The sequence below is a fragment of the Aquarana catesbeiana genome, linkage group LG08 (assembly GCF_042186555.1).
Source record: "Aquarana catesbeiana isolate 2022-GZ linkage group LG08, ASM4218655v1, whole genome shotgun sequence".
Taxonomy (NCBI): Eukaryota; Metazoa; Chordata; class Amphibia; order Anura; family Ranidae; genus Aquarana; species Aquarana catesbeiana.
Genome location: NC_133331.1, coordinates 177,319,385 through 177,335,761, shown reverse-complemented (window position 1 = coordinate 177,335,761; position 16,377 = coordinate 177,319,385). Strand labels below are relative to the sequence as shown.

The 16,377-nt window shown below is 41.3% G+C and overlaps 1 protein-coding gene across 1 annotated transcript in view; it reads right to left on the bottom strand.

Annotated features, from left to right (window-relative positions):
• Nucleotides 1–8,985, bottom strand: part of LOC141105317 (steroidogenic acute regulatory protein, mitochondrial-like) — a 45,240-nt gene extending 36,255 nt beyond the window's left edge. The window contains exons 1-2 of the mRNA XM_073595190.1: nt 8,825–8,985; nt 5,868–5,990 (exon numbers count right to left, since the gene is read on the bottom strand). Coding sequence (XP_073451291.1) covers nt 5,868–5,990; nt 8,825–8,888 — 187 coding nt within the window. The 5' untranslated portion in view covers nt 8,889–8,985. The remainder of the gene's footprint in view (nt 1–5,867; nt 5,991–8,824) is intronic.
• Nucleotides 8,986–16,377: the final 7,392 nt, after the last annotated feature.

The window sequence follows — 16,377 nt, the reverse complement described above, 5'->3', positions numbered from 1 at the left end:
CAGCAGCTACTGAAAGTTGTCACCATGATATAATTGTACACAGTCTGCTCTCACAATCTACTGATAATTTCTTCCTTCAGAAGCTGAACAAGAATATTACCAGCACTGCAGATGTGTTGTCTTTTTATACAATAAATGGCTGATTTAGTAAAGAGAATCCTGTACTCTATAAATCATTGTCATGTTCACTTTAAAGTGGAACTCAACTGCTTATAAATTACCCCCCCCCCTCCGCCCCTGCTCCTTGCTGCCATTTAAAAAAAAAAAAGGCACGTGCGCAGATATTCTGCCAGCTTCTTCCAGGTATTCGGGAGCTGGCAAAGACCACGGTGCATCTGGGCACATGACGTAGATTTCTGGGCGTGCGCACAAATGCCGCCAGCTTCTGGTGGATGGGCACTGTAATGCTCAGCGGCATTTGTACACATGGGGACATCTTCCACGCATGTGCACAAACTGGGACTTACTAAGGCCTGCTTCACACAGGCTTCAGCTTGTACAAGCAGTGTGAACATCAAGCTTTTACAAAGCATTTGCAGAAATTTTAACAAGCTTTGTTAAAACGTTTAAAGCGCCCTTAAGCTCCAGTCTGTAAATGTTGAACACAGATCTTAATGGGAGTGCTGATTGTTACTTTAAAACAAGCTGCTAGCAGGCTTCAGCACTATTCAAAGCTTGTTGAAAGCCATCTAGCAGATTGTTTAAAGTGACAATCAGCACTCCCATTAAGATCTGTGAATATCATTTACAAAGAGGAGCTAAAGGGCACTTTAACGGCTTTTAAAAGGTTTGGGTGTCCGTTTATGAAGCAGTGAAATCTATTCACTGCTTCGTTCTCTGGCATTCACAGTGAAGATCTTTCTCCTCTGTGTGCCAGTTTATGAAGCTTTGTAGATCGCTTCACCTTCGGAGGAGTGAAGAGATCTACAAATGCTTCAAACAGTGGAGAACGGCCCCTGATACTGGAATCTCGTGAGACTTTACGAGATTACAGCACCAGAAATACAGAGATGTCAGTTTATTAAGCGGTGATAAATTATCACCGCTCAATACACGGACGATTAATGTTAATAAAATAATGAGTCCCCCTACATTATATACATATGTATACACACACACACATTATATATACATGTATATACACACACATTATATATATATATATATACACATTATATGTATATATGTATATATGTATATATATGTATACACATAAATATGACAGGGGGACATGCTTACAGTGTTGGGGGGTCTGAACGAGGCATAAGGAAGTTAAAAATCTTCCTCCTTCCCCCTCAGATCCCCCCAGATTTCCTCTTCACTCCCCGATTCACCACCTCTGAGCTGGTGAACCTGGGAGTGTGAATTCTGACTCCGATCGCCAGTGAAGCGGTGAGATCACCGCTTCATAAACTGGCCGTTACTGTCATTCAATGAGGATTCTCTGTGTGTAGAGATAATCGGCGGGAGAACAAGTTCAAACATGTTCTCCCTCGATTATCACTGTTTCATAAACTGTTTATGGACTGTGATCAGCGGTGATCCTCGGGATCACCGCTGATCACTGCTTCATAAACGGACACCTTGATGATTGATCAGGCTGATCAGGCTCATGACCATATGTTGGTGTATTTGGTGTTATCCTTGTGAACAATAAAAGGCAAAGGCTTTTAAAAGCTGCTGAAAGCTTGCAGTTCACACTGCTCTTATACAAGCTGAAGACCATGTGAAACAAGCCTAACACACTTCCTCCTGGGATAGCTGTGATGTAGCAATCCCAGGAAGCAGCGGCCTAGGCTGGAAAACTGATAGTGAAGGAAAATTCACCAAATAAAAAGAACAATAGTAGATTTTTTTCTTTTACATTTTTACCATTTGTGCAAGAGCACAAAGTAGGACAATTTAGCTTAAGTGAGTTCCGCTTTAAATACCCATTCATGTACAGATGAAAGAAATAATCAGAAATTAGCTTTTTACATAATTGGATAATTTAAGTGAAAATTCACTCAACTTATTGTGTAAGGCTCACTTTACATCTATGCGGGTGACTGCGGGTATCGCTGCGATTCACAACTACCCACAGGAACTGCAGGAAAATAACCATGTCATTTCCCTGCTGGCTGCATACACCTTTTTCTGTGGGAAAGCAGGCATGGCAGCCCATTCAAATGAATTGGCTGCTTTGCCCGAGCAAGCATGGCTCGCACACACCTATAGGTGTGAACCGAGCCTAAGGCTCCATTCACACTAGTGCGTTTTTTGATGCATTTTGCAGAAATGCATGGGAATTTTTTAACATGGGTTTCCTATGGAACACGTTCACATCACATCTTTTTGTACCTCTGCGTTTTTGGAAAGGGTCAGGGACTTTTTTTCATGCAAAATGCAGCATTTTGCATGTAATAGAATTCAATGGACCAGCATCAAAAACGCAAGTGCAGCGTTTTTGCAGCGTTTTTGATGCGTTTTTGGCAGGTTTTTTTTAGACTGTATACAGTCTAAAAAAACTGTAAAAAAAAACAACGCAAAAACGCTGTAAAAACGCTGCTCAAAAACGTGGCAAGCATCACAAAAAAAACCTCCAGAAACGCTCAAAAGCAACATGCATAGATGTGAATCGAGCCTAAAGCTGGATACATACTATACAATTATCTTTAGATTTTTTTTCCTTTAGATTTACTAAAACCATATAATAGGTGGTCAAAAGTAAACACTTTCAATTTGTATGCAATCAAGCAGGCCCTTGCACTTTGTAGTTGAAGGTAAATCTAAAGGAAATCGAACAACAAAAGTATAGCGTGTATCCAGCTTTACTCCTTTAGTTAGGCTGGCCATACATTATGCAATTTTTGTTTCTTCAACCACAGGTGGAAGGAAAGAAAATTGCTTGTTGAGGGAATCCCTCCCTCTGCCTTATTGCATTCTGACAGCTGGAGGTTTCTCCACCAGTGATTGCACCCATCAGGCTGGTTGTACTGAAGTAGATGGATAAATTGACTTCAGTACAACAAGCCTGCCCACAGATGGATTGAAATTCGTCTGGTTCCTGCTTAATTGGCTGAAATTTGATCAATTTTTGGCCAGCTTTACCTTACTCTTTTAGTAAATCAGCCTTATTGCTACATCTGTCTATCTATCTATCTATATAAATCTATCCAGGGCTTTTTTTACAGGGGGAACTTGGTGGATCCACCACCTCTGGCTCAGACCCTTGGGGGGGGGGGCTGCTCACCACAATCACTTGTAAACCCAGAAGTCCGGTTTCTGTGTTTTACAAGTGACAGCTCTGCACTCTGTGTGTAAACCCCATGAACTCTGCACTCTCTATGTAATGCAATCCTGTTAATGCCCCTTTAAGACCCTCCTATTGTTCATGAAATTTTACTGACCACACCCACTATTTGATGTAATTTGGAGGGTGTGTGTGTGTGGGGGGGGGGGGTTTGAGGGGTCGTGGTTGAGTTCCAGCACCTATTGTTTGAGAAAAAAAGCCCTGAATCTATCTATAATCTACCCTCTAGTCTGATCCATTTGCATACCTGGAAACTTGCCGGCAATCACCTGGAGATACCAGCTGTTTTCTCAGCTTGCTGGCTCATTCCTGGCTATCTTTGGCTTTTTTGCTGACTGAAAGGAGTGGCTGTAACATTGCCCCTGTCGGGCAGAGCAGGGACCAGGATAGCTGCTAGAGCGAGGATTCTGCTCTACTTCCTGCAATGACAACCTATTTTGCAATAAACCAATTAAATAAAAAATCAAAAGTTCATCTGGATACACAAGACCATTGCAGATCTTCCACCAACTCTTTACACCCACTTCAGTGCTCTACCACCAAACCAGTGAGCAAACAGGATGCTTACCAGAGCCTGCGACCACTAAACATAGGGCACAAACATGCTTAATCTTGATCCTCCGGCAACACCACCCCACTCTGACTGGCTTGAAATCCTGCCGCAGTTTCCAGATTCTGGAGCTTTGAAATGCTTGCCACCCAGTATCCTCACATAGAAGCTACATACTCACATGCAAAATACAAGCTACCATAGCGCATGAGCTTGTTAAAGATTAATTAATAATACCCTGCACTTACAGATTACAAACAGAGACAAGCTTAAAGACCAAACAATCCACAGACTGCACGCCGCCCCTGAGTAGGACCCTGCACGATGACGTCACTGCCTCAACTTCAACTGACACATTTCGCCCAATAGCATCCTCAGGGCAATGTGGATTTATGACGTGTGGTCTGTGGATTGTTTGATCTTTAAGCTTAAGAATAGGGATGATCTGAACACCCCCCAGTTTGGTTCGCACCAGAACATACCGAACAGGAAAAAAATTCGGCAGAACACACGAACACCGTTAAAGTCTATGGGACACGAACATGAATAATCAAAAGTGCTCATTTTAAAGGCTTATATGCAAGGTATTTTTATAAAAAGTATTTGAGGACCCGGGTCCTGCTCCAGGGGACATGTATCAATGAAAACATTTATTTGTTTAAATGGCTGTTTTTTCTGGAGCAGTGATTTTTTTAATGCTTAAAGTGAAACAATAAAAATGAAATATCACTGTAAATATCGTGCCTGGGGGGTGTCTATAGTATGCCTGTGAAGTGGCGCATTTTTCCCATGTTTAGAACAGCACCACAGCAAAATGACATTTCTAAAGGAAAATAAAGTCATTTAAAACTGATCGTGGCTGTAATGAATTGTCGGGTCTTCCGCAATATAGATAAAACGCATTGAAAAAAAGAGCAGGGGATCCCCCCCCCCCCCCCCCCCCCAGTCCATTACCAGGCCCTTTGGGTCTGGTATGAATATAAAGGGGAACTCCGAAACAAATTTTTTTTAAAAAATTGCGTGGGGGTCCCCCTAAAATCCATACCAGGCCCTTCAGGTCTGATATGGAAACACCAAAGTCTGACCATCCAGAACCATCCAGAACACGGTGACGTACAACACGTATGACGGGACTAGAAAAAAGGAAGTGCAATAGCCAGTAGCTTCCGTCTCGGACTTGCTTCAGAGCATGCGTCGTTTTTGGTCTGTCGGAACAGCATACAGACGAGCGGTTTTAGAACATGTTCTATTTCTAGGTCCGTCAGAATTAAAAAAAAAAAAAAAAAAAAGTCAGATGAGGCATACACATGATCGGAATAGAGGATGACAATCTTCCGTCTGACTTTTTCTGTCGGACATTCCGCTCGTGTGTACACGGCAGGTAATGGCTGTATTCATTTCCTTTTTTAGGCTTTCTTTCTTCTATTTTCATCTGGTGATCCAGCCAGCAAATCTGTTCTTTTTCACATCTCAAACTCTCCAGTAGAATGTATCAGTTTACATAGATGAGACAAACCACTTAACACTGGCAGGGGTGCTTATAATGATCAGCTTTTACTTATTCATGCAAAATGTTTATCCCAAAAGGAAAAAAACTGTTTGCTTTAACTAATTATATAGTGTGAGCTGCAGTTTGGCTTCCGTTTGTTGGTGTATCTAAATCTGTTAATATATTTAACACTAGCCTCCCCCAGACGGACAATGCTGCTGTCTGTTGTGCCTCCTGTGCTCATCCCTCCAGAGTTGTGTCTCACTAATACAGGAGGTGAATTACTGGCCAGATCACAAGGTGAAAATAGAGAACAAAAGCCAAAGAAAAAAATGATGCAGCCACCACATCTAATGATTGGTAAGCTGGGATATATTACATTTTTGGTTTTGGGTTGAATATCACTTTAAATATGTTACAGGAATGACATCACTACCCTCAAAACCGCAGTATGACCCTACTGCTCCAGCAAGGTGGGGCCACGCTTTACATAATACATACACTAGGGCACATTCAAAGCATGCTTTGATAATTACCTATTTTCGTACATAGAAGATTCTGCAGGGAATGAGGTATATTTTGGAAACAGTTGTCCGCGTTGCTTAAGATGAATTTTGACATTTCTTTTCCAAATGCACCAACAGCAGGCTGCTGAAGACCTAAAGGCAAGAAAAACAAGCAACATTTAGATACTATAGGAATCATGCCTATATTATATCATCATTTTTGTTTAGACGGTGTATTTTGTTGGCACATTGGTTTCCGGCATCCATACCATTTTGGCCCATGCCTACAGGGACGCGACATCACCCTCACTTAGAAACTGCAGGGGGGTAAAGGGAAAAATATCATCTAACTCCACCCCCCCCCACTGTTTTTTTGCACTTTCTTCCAGCCCTTTAGGAAAAAAAAAAGGGGGGGGGGGTCTTAAATAAGCGAACCCTGTCACTGAGGTGCAAGGTCCACTGTAAACTAACAATGCCCTCAAACCTAAACTGTAAAGATGACCATTTACAACATACATTGCAACTTGACATACAACATGACTGGATACAAGTTGAATAAAATGTTTGGATAGCTCTTCCCATTACACAGGTTTGGTAAACCTAAAGGCTCATGAATGTATTTGCAGGCATATGGGCGTATGCATGAAATATGATTGTATTAGAAGCGCCCAGTAACTCAAGTTGCTGCGTAATTCTTCCCAAAGAAACAATTTACAGAATATGCTGCTATGATGTCTAGTGAATCTACGAGTTTTTTGCCATCCATGTCCAATTGGGGAGATTTCCCTTCATTTCCTGTCCCATAACCAAAACAGGATGTGAGAGGATATCCCTCCAAAGTGAGAGAATCCATTGTTGTCACCAGAACTAGTGTCCCCTCTATTCCTTTTCTGGTGACAACCCCAAAATTTTGATGTTCTTTCACTTTAACTCTTGGTGATAACGGTAAAAAGGACAAATAGAGAGGGTGACCCTCCCAAACCAAGAGCGCAGACAGCAATAAAAACCTGACAGGTTTTCTAATCCCTCTCCACTATCCAAAACTAAAAGCAACAGGTTTTGCTTTAGATATACTTTAAGGATAAAAATAAAGGTTGTCACAGAGTTTTCTGTGCACAATGAAACGTATTTTACTATATTTAGTTATTTCTATTAAATATTACCATTAATAGTCTAATCCAGTGGTCTCCTAACTGTGGTCCGAGGGCCAGATGCTGCCCTTTGCTTGCCTTTATGCGGCCCTTGGGACACTATTCCTCTCATGGATTCAAAGCATTATTTCCTCCTACTAACACCAATGATGAAGCACCATTCTTTCTACTGGCACCAACAGTGGGGCATAATTCCTCTTATTGATGACAACAGTGGGGCCCTATTGCTTCTACTGGCACCAATGATGAGGCATACTTCCTTCCACTAATATAAATGTTGGAACACTATTCATGCAAGGGACACCAATGATGGGGCACCATCCCACCCACTGACACCAATTATTGGGCACTATCTTTCCACTGACACCAAGGATAGGGCACTATTCATGCAAGGGACACCAGTGATGGGGCACAATCCCACCCACTGACACCAATGATTGGGCACTATTCTTTCCATTGACACTAAACAAGGGGACACTATTCTTGCCACTGACACCAGTGATGTGGCACTATTCTTGCTACTGACACCAACGATGGGGCACTATTTCTCCCACTGATACCAATGATGGGGCACGATTCATCCTCCTGCTGATCACAGAGACAATGTCATTTGTTTACTCCCACTGACCACCAAGTCCGAGGCACTTCTACTTTCTACTCTCACTGGCCCTCCTAAAGTCTGAAGGACAGTAAACTGGCCCTTTGCTTAAAAAGTTTGGTGACCCCTGGTCTAATATAATAATGTAGTACACAAAGAAACAATGTGCAAAATGCAGTATCCCCTGACAAATAACAAATTAATTACCATTTCAACAGTTCCTGACATTCTGAAAACAAAATGGTGATTATTGATTTCTATTCTTGATTGCACTTTTTGCTCCATAATGATTTCTCTGCACTAAATATACTGAACATCTTCCATTCACAAAAAAATATTACAATGGATATTTAGCAGGCATATCAATGAGGATATCAATCATTTTTTGAGAGCTGTCATTACAGGTCCAGTCCAGAGTAAACATTGTTTTGTTTACATTCTTTCTGTTTGCTGTCTGGGTTGACCAAGACCAGAATATGAAGAAACACATATGATTCTGCAGACCAGGAATGACAACAAGAGGGAAGCAGAGATATTTCTATCTGTACATTTTGATTTTCACAGCTAGCTGTCAGAAATACATGGGATGAAGCATAGGCAGGCAGGGGAGGGTTATCTGCTTTTCCATGTATATTTGAGCACACCTCCATTTAAAAACATAATTTAGGGCACCTAACCATAAGTGATATTTTGAGGTTTAAGGAGAAGATATCTTCCCTGTTCTTTTCAGTCCTGGTCTACAGACACGTCTCTGTCTACATTGACTGTTGATCAGCGCAGACAGGCTGACTGTAAACAAAGCAATATTTACACTAACCAGGACCTCTGATGACAGGTCTTTAAGCACAAGTAAAGCAGAAGTAAGAGTTTATATTTGCAAAGTTGCTTAGTATCAATGGATATATTAATAGAGCCTATTGGTTTGGTTTGCTAAAACTGCAGAATACAAAATGTGGTGCGGCTGTGCATGATAGCTTCTAACTTCAGCTTGTTTAAATAAGATTTGGACAATAAAACCTAGAAGATGATTGGTTTCTAAGTACAGCTGCACCAGATTTTGCACTCTCCAGTTTTAGAAAATCAACCCCTATATGTTTTAGAAACATGATTATCCTTTTAAATAAAATGAAAATGTAATTATAAGTAAAATATGTTTGTTAAAATGCCAGCCATGAGCCATACAAAAATAATACATATCACGGGCTTGCATATACAATGATAAGAACAAGATACAGTACCGGTCAGGCTGCGGAGAGGCTGATGAGAAATGCCACAGCATAGTTTGAGAGTCGCAGGAAGCATAGTCAGTACGATGTGATGTACAGTCCGGCCTTCCTAGCTGGAGGGGCTGTGCACTCTACACTCTCCTATCTTTATAGTTATCCTGAAGGACAGCACCTGATGATAGCCAGCAAGTTTCCAGATAGAAAATGGGAATGGAGAGAGTCCAAGGACGGAGAAAGCTCAGAGGAGGAGACCAACTGGCAGAATAAAGAAATCATTTAGTTCACAAGCCAACTGATACATCTGCTGCTGCAAATAAAATATTATCTATACTTAAGACGTTGAGGTTGCCCCAAAAAAAGGACATTTAAATATGAACTTTTCCTAAGTATACATATATTATCTGGTTATAATAGGCCATGCATAAAAGAAAGTTTAGTCAAATAAGAGAAATGTATTGGGAACATCAACATAATCGAATACAAAATGCCAAAGTCCACTATTACTTCCATGTAAGCAATAATCTTAGAGCAGCTGCGCTTTGGCCACAGCACAGTGTACCTTGGCAAAGGGCAGTGGGTTAGCTGCGTTTTGCCCTAGACTTATGACCTTTTTGCCATAGACTAAGACCTTTTAGATCCAAGGTTTTGGTATGTTTTCTGTAAGAGTACCAAAAAGCCTGCATGCAGGACTTTCTGAAAGCTCACCAAAACCACTGGATGTAAAATTGAAATGTCTGGCAAAGCGCAGCTATCCCGCAACAAAACTGCGGGTACACTACGCTGCTCCTGCGCGGCCAAAGAGTAGCGGATCAGTGTGAAGCCGCCCTAAGATGCTACAAATTGCATTTAAAAAATGAAATACAGCCCAACAAAAACATGTAGTCAATAGGGCTAGTTCACACAGTAGGGTTCATTTACTAAAGGCAAACAGACTGTCCACTTTGCAAGGGCATTCCTTCCCAAGCTTAGTGAAGGTGGGGAAATTTAAAGTGTTACTAAACCCAAGACCCTGTATTCACTATATCTGATCTCCCACAGTATACAGAACATGGAAATGCAATTATTTTAGTAAATATAAACAGCTAAATACCTTTTCTCATCAGCAGTATATCGCAGTCTTGTGACTTTTATCAGTGCATGGTTAAAGCTTGTAAAGCTGCTTTGACTGTCCTATGAGGCTGCAGGAACCCAGACCCTCTGTCTGGACAGTGCTGATTGGCCCTGTGCTGATTACATACACCCTCCCAAGAAAAAAAATTAAAAAAAACTCTTGCAATACACACCAAACTGAGCATGTGCAGAGTGAATCCAAAAGCTCTGTCTTATCAGAATATAGAGATTGGGGACAGTGGAAGAAGAGAGGACAGGATCAAACAAGCAAGAGTATAACAAGCATGCTTTACTGCATATACAGACTGATTTTACTGTTGTGGGTTTAGTAACACTTTAACTTTGCAAAGAATACCCAATTACATTCAAGGAAAAAAAACATTTTTTACTTGGGCATGTTCGAATGATGGAAGTGAAAATTCCTTTACAACAAGTCTATTTGCCATTAGTAAATAAGCCCCTATGCATGGAGATAACATGCATTTTTCTGCATGTGATCAATGCATATTTTTTGCCCCTGATCAACACGGGTTCTGTCCCCGCTACACGTTTCCCGGTGTGTAGCTCAACATGCAGCTAAACCCTCCTGTTCTGCAATAAGCCATTTATCCTTTATGTTATCGCAAAGTCCCAATTTCTCCCCCATGTGGGTTTACCTACTGCAATAAGCCAGACTGAGTGTAATCTTGAATCTTTATTAACTAAACAGGGTGGGTAAAACTGTTGAGAAAAAACAAAAACAGATACTTATAATCAGTATATATAGTATACAGAAATACAATGAATAAGCTAGGCTGTAGATGGCAATAAGTAATTCTCACCAGTGATGCTGCATTTAGCGGATGCAAGTTTTAGTCCAACATAGCTGGTTCCTTCTTTCAGCCTCTAAGATGGAGTCTGGGTTCCCAGGATGCACCTATTTCTCTTCCTTAGACTGAAGAATGATGGGAGCTTTTGTTAAAGGTGAACAGTTTCTAGTTTCTGCAAAAACAGTAAATTTACCATTGGCTCCATCTTGTGGTTAAATCTGATATTGCGGACAAAAACTTCTTTAGTATCTTGCTGGTGGCAGAACAACATGTGTTCACATGGGCATATAGAAAACAGTTGTTTTCTATGTGCCCCATTTGTACCACAAGGAGTAGAGAGGTAAGGAAAAATGCAGTATGTCTGCAATTTTTTGCACCAGAGCTCACCCGAGTCTCTGTCAATCACCGCACCACAACGGCCACTTTATGACATTTAAATACTGTAAAAAATAAATAAAAAAAAACAAAAACGCCACCACACAGAACTGGCATCAGTCTGCAAGCTAAAATGAATTGATTTAGTGACTGGGCTGGTGTGAATGAGCCCTAAGAGATGAAAATATATGTATATATGATAAATATTTACAGGTGGTCAGCTCTGTCAAGCATAGTTATCCTAATTGTAGGTAGAGATCTCTGGGTAGTTAGATTTACATTTCTTCTCTTGCTAGTAACCACAGTATATGATTAATAGTCGAATCCTTCTAAATTTGCAAGTGCACCTAATGCTACACTCTCCAGAGGGTGAAAAAGTTGCTGTCCAAGAGTGGCTCCGTTGTTCCTTCATAGAGTGGAGTCCCCATAATATAGGTGTGTGTTACTGGCCAAATCACTGGGTGAAAAGAAAAGAGCCTCAAAATGAAATGAAATACAGCCACCACAATAAAGATTGGTAAGCTGCAATATATTACATTTTTTATATAGTAAAATCTCAGTAAGCGCTTAAGAGGTGGAGCTGCTAGAACAAAGGTGACTAATCCTATATTCAAAATTATTAATATACAAAGAGTGCAGCGCTAAAAGTATCAAACAACAAAGTGTCATAAAACATGAAACAGATGTGTAATAATGAATAATTCAAACAAACTCATCAGTCTCAGAAAAAGTCCAAAAAGTTCATAAAGTGCAAACTGTGCTGTAGGTGAATGGGAATCATCCAATGTTGGTATATTCCCATGTAATAACATACAGTGCTCAGCATAAATGAGTACACCCCTTTTAAAAGTAAGATTTTAATCAATATCTCAATGAACACAAGAACAATTTCCAAAATTTTGACTTTTTTTTTTAGAACATTTTTTAAGCTCATTACATGAAAGTAAGGTAAATAATATAACTTGGATAACAAAAACGACTGATGCTAGTATTTTGTATGACCTCCATGATTTGCAAGGGCAGCACCATGTCTTCTAGGCATGGAATGAACAAGTTGGCGATTTATTGCTACATCTATCTTTTTCCATTCTTCAAGAACGACCTCTTTTAGAGCCTGGATGCTGGATGGAGAGTGATGCACATCTTGTCTCTTCAGAATTCCCTATAGACATTCGATTGGGTTCAGACTAGGAGACATACTTGGCCACTGAATCACTTTCACACTGTTTTTCTTCAGAAATGCAACAGTGGCCTTAGATATGTGTTTTGGATCATTGTCATGTTGGAAAAGTGCACAACGACCAAGGGTACAGAGTGATAGTAGCATCTTCTCTTTCAATATAGAGAAGTACATCTGTGAATTCATGATACCATCAATGAAATGCAGTTCCCTGACACCAGCAGCACTCCTGCAGCCCCACAGAAGGACACTGCCACCACCATGTTTCACTGTAGGCACCATGGATTTTTCTTCGTACACCTCACCTTTGTAATGCCATACAGTTTTGAAGTGATCCATTCCAAAAACATTTATCTTGGTCTCATCACTCCAGAATACATAGTCCCAGTAGTCTTCTTTTTCAGCATGGGCCCTGGCAAATTCTAGGCAGGCTTTTTTGTGCATGGGCTTTAGGAAAGGGCTTCCTTCGTGGACGACACCCATGCATGCCATTCCTCTGCAGCATACGCCATATTGTGTCACGGAAACAATCACCCAAGTTTGGCTTTCTACTTTTTTAACTAACTGGAGTGTACTTGCATGGCGATTTTCTTCAACTCTTCTCATCAGAAGATGCTCCTGTCGAGGTGTTAACTTCCGTGGATGACCTGGACATCTCTGTGAGATGGTTGTAGTTCTATCTTTGTTAAATGTCTGTATCACTTTTGCTACAGTATTCTGACTGATAAGTAAAGTTTTGCCGATCTTCTTGTAGCCTTCACATTTCTTGTGTAAAGAAACGATTTTCTTTCTGAGGCCTTGTGACATTTCTTTTCCATGTGGTGCCATTGCTGACAGCATGAAATGGGAAGGGGTTTTCTTTGTTAAGTAACACCCTTTTATAATCAACTGTCTGCTCGGCACCTGTTTAATGAACAATTAGACTCACCTGTAGTTGAATTCTTGTTAATTAGGATTTTGTTGCCTAAAATTTAGCTTTGCTCTTAAGACTTTATTTGGGGTGTATTCATTTTTGCAACATGGTCTTGAATGAATATGTTAAGAAAAAAACTTGACTGGTGTATGGCTGATGTGTCGTCTGCCACCACCTACTAGCCCCACCCCTCCTTACTAACCAATAACTACCTAGTAAAGAAATACACAACTCCTTTTGGATTTAATGGCCATATGGCCTCTTTATTAACAACCATAACATATATATATATATATATATATATATATATATATATATATATATACTAACTTTTTGTACCTGCTTTAACTGCTATTTCTAAAGTTCCTGAAGGAAGGTTTTCTATCGCATCGGCTGTACCACCACCACCTAGGCATACTGGCCCCTAGGCACGATTCCACCAGCTCAGGGACAAACTATTACCAACTTTTTGCCCGATGCAGCACGATGACCGATAACCCATTATTTCCATGATAGGGAAGGTACCCATACCGAGATAGGCCCAACCTATTCCACACTACATAATAATGAAACTACCACCTCCACTCCCCGGGGATAATCCAATAACCAGGCCGTACCCCCTACCCTTCCATTGCTCCAGTGTAAGCCCCCCCACCCCCATAAACTTGTACATTCACAGGAACTGGCCAGTGCAACCTGCCCAGCGACCCCTTTGCTCTGGGCCTTTTCTTTTTTGTGTGTGCAAATTAACAAATCTTGGTTGCAGTTAATGGAACGTAAAGAAATGTAAAGGTTTTCTGACAAACCTGTTAGGGTGTACTCATTTATGCTGAGCACTGTATATATAAAGTGACTTCAGTGCTTCACCGCATAAAGTGAGTCTAATGCTTTTCCTTCACCAATATGAACTCACCAGAATTGGTAAACGGCATTATATCAATCCAATCTGGAGGAATTCCCAGCAGTCACCCAGCCACTCATCCCAAAAGGTGATTTATAGTGTAGCACTTTATTTAAGATTTAAGCGTATAAATACAGTTTCAGGCAGGGTTCACATTGAAGCATGGAGCGGCTCACAGCAGGGGTCCGGTGCGTCCCTGTTCACCGTTTCAGGTCCGATTTCAGATCGAATTTTTGGCTGAATTTGGACCTGAAACTGACCAGAAGATGCACAGGGCTAGTGTGCTACTTGCACCGGAGCCACTTCGGTGTTGTGTGAACCGGCTCCATAGAGCTGTTCACAATCTCTTGACATGCGAATTGGATGCGGTGAAACCCGCATCCAATTTGCAATAGTGTGAACCCAGTCTGAAATAAGAGATGTACTTCCAAATGTACATCAGCAGGGTATACATCTACCTAAGATTTTTTGGTTTTATTTTTTGCGGTTTACTACCACTTTAATTTGTGTGTGGAGGTTAAAGGATAAGGTTAGGTTTTTATGGGGTAGATTCACAATAAAGCCTAGTACACACTATTGTTTTTTTTCGTTCAACCCAGCAAGGCTAAATAAAAAAAAAAACTGATAGCTCTGGAGGAGCTGCTGTATTAACCATGCAATGTTAGTACAGCGATCTCCTCTATTGTGTTCTCACAGGGAGATCATTCCCCCGCCAGAACACCCCGGTCAGTGCTCTCAGCCATTGGCTGAGAGCGCTAATCGCGAGGCGATCAACAGACCTTTTTCAGTCACGCCCCATCGACAGAAGCCAGCCGAACAGCTGGCTTCTGGCCACATGGGCTGAATGTCAGCCGGTTTCTATTGAACTAGTGTGTACTAGGCTTAAGGGTTACATTTAAGCTGGGCATAGATGAGTCCATTTTTTTTTTTTTCAACCAGGGGGTTCAACAAAAAAAAAAACTGACCTGATGACCTGATTCCCCCATCCAAACATTTGAGGTGGATTGGGAATCCTCCCCACTGTGTCTTTTCTATCTGACAGCGAGGAGACTTCCCCTCCATCAGACTACAGTGATCAGCGCTGCAGGTTATAGCCTGCAGCACTGTTTGAGTGCAAACATTCCAACAGGGTGGATGAAGAGAAGTCGATCAATAGATCGACTTCTCTTTAAGCACAGTACCCATACATGGATAGAAATTCAGCTGGTCCTTGCTGAACCTGACAAATTTTGATCCATGTACAGCCAGCTCTAGGCATACATTTAGGGATAAGGTAAGATTTGGATTTGGTCAAAGCCCAGCTTCTAAGGATTCAGAATTAGGTGTTACACTAGTAGAATTTTATTTTAATTCTAAGAACATTCACTCAGTTATCTAATGGTTAATGGGGTCAAATCAATGGTAATTTTTGTTTATAGTGATGAGAAAATTCGAAGGAGCAGAATAGAAAATTTTACTCAAACAAACACATTTATAACAGTGAATAGTTACATACCGTATATACACGAGTATAAGTCAATCTGAGTATAAGTCGAGGCCCCTAATTTAAGACAAAAAACTGGGAAAAACGTATTGACCCGATTATAAGACGAGGGTGAGAAATGCAGCAGCTACTGTAAGTGGAAAAAGAGGGTCAACAATGCCCATCTGCAGCTGCATGCCTCAGTGTGTCCTGTGCAGCCTACCTGTATCCTGTGCACGTGTCCTGTGTATGTGCATGTGTCCTGTGTCCTGTACATGTGTATGTGTCTTGTGTCCTATACATGTGTCCTGTACATGTGTATGTGTCCTGTGCATGTGTATGTGTCCCTGTGTCCTGTACATGTGTCCTGTACATGTGTATGTGTCCCTGTGTCCTGTGTCCCTGTGCATGTGTCCTGTGTCCCTATGCATGTGTCCTGTGTCCTGTACATGTGCATGTGTCCTGTGCATGTGTATGTGTCCCTGTGTCCTGTACATGTGTATGTGTCCCTGTGTCCTGTACATGTGTATGTGTCCCTGTGTCCTGTGCATGTGTATGTGTCCCTGTGTCCTGTACATGTGTCCTGTACATGTGTATGTGTCCCTGTGTCCTGTGTCCCTGTGCATGTGTCCTGTGTCCCTGTGCATGTGTCCTGTGTCCCTGTGCATGTGTCCTGTGTCCTGTACATGTGCATGTGTCCTGTGCATGTGTATGTGTCCCTGTGTCCTGTACATGTGTATGTGTCCCTGTGTCCTGTACATGTGTATGTGTCCCTGTGTCCTGTGTCCCTGTGTATGTGTCCCTGTGTCCTGTGT